The 4,486-nt window shown below is 48.4% G+C and overlaps 1 protein-coding gene across 1 annotated transcript in view; it reads right to left on the reverse strand.

The window, feature by feature from the left end:
* Positions 1-4,231, reverse strand: part of LOC104523876 (fermitin family homolog 2-like) — a gene marked incomplete at both ends in the record, with an annotated part of 6,019 nt that extends 1,788 nt beyond the window's left edge. Inside the window, 2 exons of the mRNA XM_010166588.2 lie at positions 1,446-1,570; positions 4,182-4,231. Of these exons, the coding sequence (XP_010164890.2) occupies positions 1,446-1,570; positions 4,182-4,231 (175 nt within the window). The remainder of the gene's footprint in view (positions 1-1,445; positions 1,571-4,181) is intronic.
* Positions 4,232-4,486: the final 255 nt, after the last annotated feature.

Below are 4,486 nucleotides of genomic sequence, written 5' to 3' on the forward strand. Positions count from 1 at the left end.
AATTCCCTGGGGGAGGGGGGGCTGTGAGTGGCTGTGCCTTGTTTGGCTGCCACCTCAGTTAAACTTTCACAGTCCCTAAAATTTTCATGAAAGGGTAGGAAAAGGTGGCTGGATGGGTGCTGCCCCTCACCCTGAAACCCCTAAATGTTATCTCAGATGGGCTGCTATAGTCAGCGGTGAGGTGTGAGCATCCCGCTTTCGGTGTCTGGAGAGGACTACAACTGGTTGTATAAACACGGGGTGGGGTGATGAACTGAACTAGCCAAGTTAGCCCGGGCACTGCTTCAACACCGCCTCCGAGATTTTTCAAAAGTGCCATCACAGCAGATATGTCAAAAGATCCCAAAAAGGTCCTGCGGGCCGGGCTTCGCTCTGACTGCAGCCCGAGGTCACTTGGCATCACATCTGCTCCTGCCTTCATGGAGAAAATAATGAGCTTTCTGCAGTTTGGTGGCTGCTGGAGCAGGAGTGTTGAACTTGACATAAGAAAAGCCAGCGACCTTAGGAATTTAAAAACTCATGTGTGAGGCTCACAGGGAGCGCTCGAGCGCGGCTGCTCACATCCAGCACCAGGGAGAGGAGGGAAAAAAAAGGGAGCAGAGGAAGAGAATGGTCTGTTCTCTCCAGCACAGCCAAAGTGTGATCAAACTTATCCTCCGCTGTGGGAGTTGGCTCAATTCTTCTGGACAGCCACGAGAAAAAGGAGAATGGCAAGTTGTCTCCCCGTGTTACTGGGGAGCTGGCACCCCTGGGGTCACACATACTCACCTTCTAGAATCACAGAATCATTAAGGTTGCAAAACATCTCTAAGACCATCAAGTCCAATCATCAACCCAACACCACCATGCCCACCATGTCCCTCAGCACTATGTCTATACGACTCTTCAATCCCTACAGGGATGGGGACTCCACCACTGCCCTGGGCAACCCCTTCCAATGCCTCAGAACCCTTTCAGCAAAGAAATTCTTCCTCACATCCCATCTCAACTGCCCTGGCCACAACTGGAGCCCATTTCCTCTTGTCCTGTCCCTTGGGCCTTGGTTGAACAGACCCACCCCCACCTCTCTCCACCCTCCTTTCAGAAGGGAGAGTTGGACAGAGCCACAAGGTCTCCCCTCAGCCTCCTTTTCTCCAGGCTCAACACCCCCAGTTCCCTCAGCCACAGGGAACTCAGCACACTTGTGCTCCAGACCCTTCCCCAGCTCCGTTGCCCTTCTCTGGACACACTCCAGCACCTCCATGTCCTTCTTGGAGTGAGATGTCCTTCTTGTAGTGAGGAAGTCTAAGTATATGCCACACTATCAAACCCACTCACCCTCAGTCCTTTAAACCTATTTGCCCCACCTTACTGGGTATGCCAAGAAGATCAATCAGAGGGAAAACAAGACGCCAGAGGAGCAGCTTGTTACTGGATTAAAACAACGGTGCTTACGCTTCTCTTACCTCTCAGGTTCATCTGGTGTGCAGGAGTCCCGTTGGATTCCTCTTTGCTTTTATAGCAGGAGATAGAGGTATCTTTGAAGGTGCACCAATACGGCTTGTAGCCTTTCAACGTCAGCTTCTTAGGCCTGCCAGACAGGTTGAAGAACATCACATTTGGTTTAAGTTCCAAAACCAAGCTGCTGCCCCAGGAAACCTGGTGTCAGCAGCCCGGGGTATGCCCACCCCTTGGACAGTCCCTGCCTGGGAGCCCAGCCACCACTCGCCAGCCTTTCATTTCAATGTTGGGTCAAGAACTTGAGCTGCAATTGCAAGTTTGGACTCTTCAGTCATGTCAGGGTCCCACCAATTTGGGGGGGAGGTGAGAGGAGCTGGAAAACTGTATTACAAAACTAGATGTGTCCATGAACTGCTGCAAAATACTCCTCTTCACCTGCCACATTAAACTGGAACCCCTTTGCTCGAGCTCTGAAAGGAAGCAGCACTTCTAAAAGACCTATCAGTCAAGCACATGCATGAGTACACTTCTTGTTTTCTTTTGAAATACTCCACATCAGAAAAGGTTCAGTTCCTTCCTGTGGAAAACATGGATTTTCCCCAACTCTGCAGAAGCAGCGATGGCCCTGCGAGCCCGCAGCAAAGCGAAGCACCACGTGACACGGTGGTACCCCGAGCCTGCTCATCCCACCACAAGCCCAAGACTTTTGTGGAGCTTCTTAACCCCCCCCCACTCTAATTTCTAAACCTTCTTCAAAGGCTGTATCTACAGCTTCTCACTGCAATGCATTTCTCACATCTCCTTCCCAGAAACAGCTGCTGAATCCTCATCTACTGCTGGTCCCAACTTCTTGTCCTTGAGGCTCTGCACTTTCATTTCCCTGGAGCTGCTCAGGGAAACTGGGGAACTGGGGGAGAAACACAGTGTCTGCCTGAACCCTGCTGTTCCCACACCTCTGATGGACATCTGAGCTCAGGGCATCTGCTGCCTCCTCCTGCCTTTGCTGGTTTTCCTCCTCCTAAAGCCTTGGAACACACAGTCCAACCCCGTGGAAACTTCACAACCACAATTTCCTTTTGAAAGCTGCCTCTTTTCCACTACAGAAGTTGTCACCAACCTCCAGCCAAGCCATCCTACACGTGCAGCTTTTTCCATCCTTGGCTAAAGATGCTTGATTACATCTTCACTATCTTTGAGTTTTTTTGGGGGGGGCTCCTTTAAATTACAAACAGGGCATTTTGGCTGGCAGGGGAGAGAGAAACATCCCACCTCTGCAGCAACACCAGGCACGTATAGGGACATATATATAGGACTTATATATAAGGGACATATATTACAGCTTCTTCTCGATGAAGTGTGACAAGAGGCACATCCAAAGCTGAGCCAGCTCCTAACATCACATCATTTATGTTGGGTTTCTGGCACTGAAATACTGCCTGTCCCTCGTTTTTAGGAGCAAATGGCAATTCTGTGCTTCCCCACTGTGGCAGGACAACCTCAAATCCCAGTCTCAGGGTTCAGGGCTGCACAGGGTGAGGGGAGGGAACCAGCAGCATCTTGCTGCTCCATCTCCAGCCCCACCAACTGGTGCTTCAATTTGCAAGCAATTAGCTCCTCGAGTCGTGCTTAATTTTATTGGCAAATAAGTGCATTAAAGGAAAGAGGAAGTTTTTTGTTTGTTTGCTTGTTCAAGGGGGAGGGAAAAAACATCCACTCAGATGCAGGGCACAGGCTGTAGCCCTGAAACTTTGCCCCACATAAGACAAAGTGCAAGCCCAGATGGACACGGAGACCTTATTAATTCACCTCTGGAGAGGGAAAGTGAATTTTTCAGAACAGAAGTGGCAGGTTCTGGCTCCAGAACCAAACAATTAATAAAATAAAAGCTTGTTGCTGAGTGATTTCGCTGCCTACAGCTTTTCTTCTACATCCTAGAGCTCTGCTGTGAAATCTCATCATTATTTCCAGTTTCCAGAACTTTCACCGTAACCCTCGCCGCAGCAGGCAATAAATTACAAAAAAGACAGTCGAGGCTGCCAAAACTTTACTCAAAATCCAGACGCTGCAGTTCCTGGTTTCCACGTACCACTGTCCAAGTCAAAGCAAATTAAAACTCTAAAAAGCTCTAAAAAGCTCTAAATCCTGAGTGAGATGGAAGAGGAGCAGAGTCAGCTTAACCTGCTCCTTCTGGCAAGGACAGGGCAGATGATAGACCAAGATCCTGGTTGTTCAGAATTCATCCAGCCTCCTGCAAACCAGGAGAAGTATCTGAGCAACGTTTTTAAGTTTCATTAATTTTAAGATGGTTTGATTATCTCCTGGGTATTAATTGTGTTAAGAGAAATATCCCAGCATGTGCTGATGGCTGTGGGATGCAGCAAGCTCTGTGTACCTGCCGGGGCAGCGATAGTGGGAAAACACCCTGGGGTTTTATATTTAAGAACTGATCAACTTCTGTATTGAATATTTCAAATAATGTGAAATACTTAAGTGACTGCGCTACAGGATCAAGAAGTAAAATATTTTAATAGCAAGAGAGCACAGATGCTGTGAGCTGTGGTTATTACACAGTGATTGCTGGGTGGCTTTTCACACGAGATAACACAGTGGTGTGCAGCAAGATCTTGAGGCCAGGAGATATTTAAAAAAAATAATAAATAAAAAGGATATTAGGCAGTAGAACCATTAATTATTCATAGACATTACCAGTTTCACAAGCATCTCTTCCCATCAGCACTTACTTGAAGACTTTAATGTAATCGGCGAGCTCCGGGATGGAAGTGATGTCACCCTGAAAAAAAACAGATTATCCCATTCACCCGCCTGCCCGAGCGGAGCCGGGGTGGTGGGTCTGGGAGGGAAGGGGAGGAGAAACCAGTGGCAGCTTCACTGGCCAACACTGGGAGCTGAGGGGACATGAAAGTGCTCCTGAGAAAGTCCCATCCGCTCCATGGCAGAAGCAAGTGGAGAATAATCTATGGCACAGAAGTGCTGTTTGGAAAGCAGAGGACAAGGTTTTATTTTAATCTGAGGAATTCCTTCTGCT

Source organism: Antrostomus carolinensis, unplaced genomic scaffold, assembly GCF_000700745.2.
Source record: "Antrostomus carolinensis isolate BGI_N321 unplaced genomic scaffold, ASM70074v2 scaffold45514, whole genome shotgun sequence".
NCBI classification, from domain to species: domain Eukaryota; kingdom Metazoa; phylum Chordata; class Aves; order Caprimulgiformes; family Caprimulgidae; genus Antrostomus; species Antrostomus carolinensis.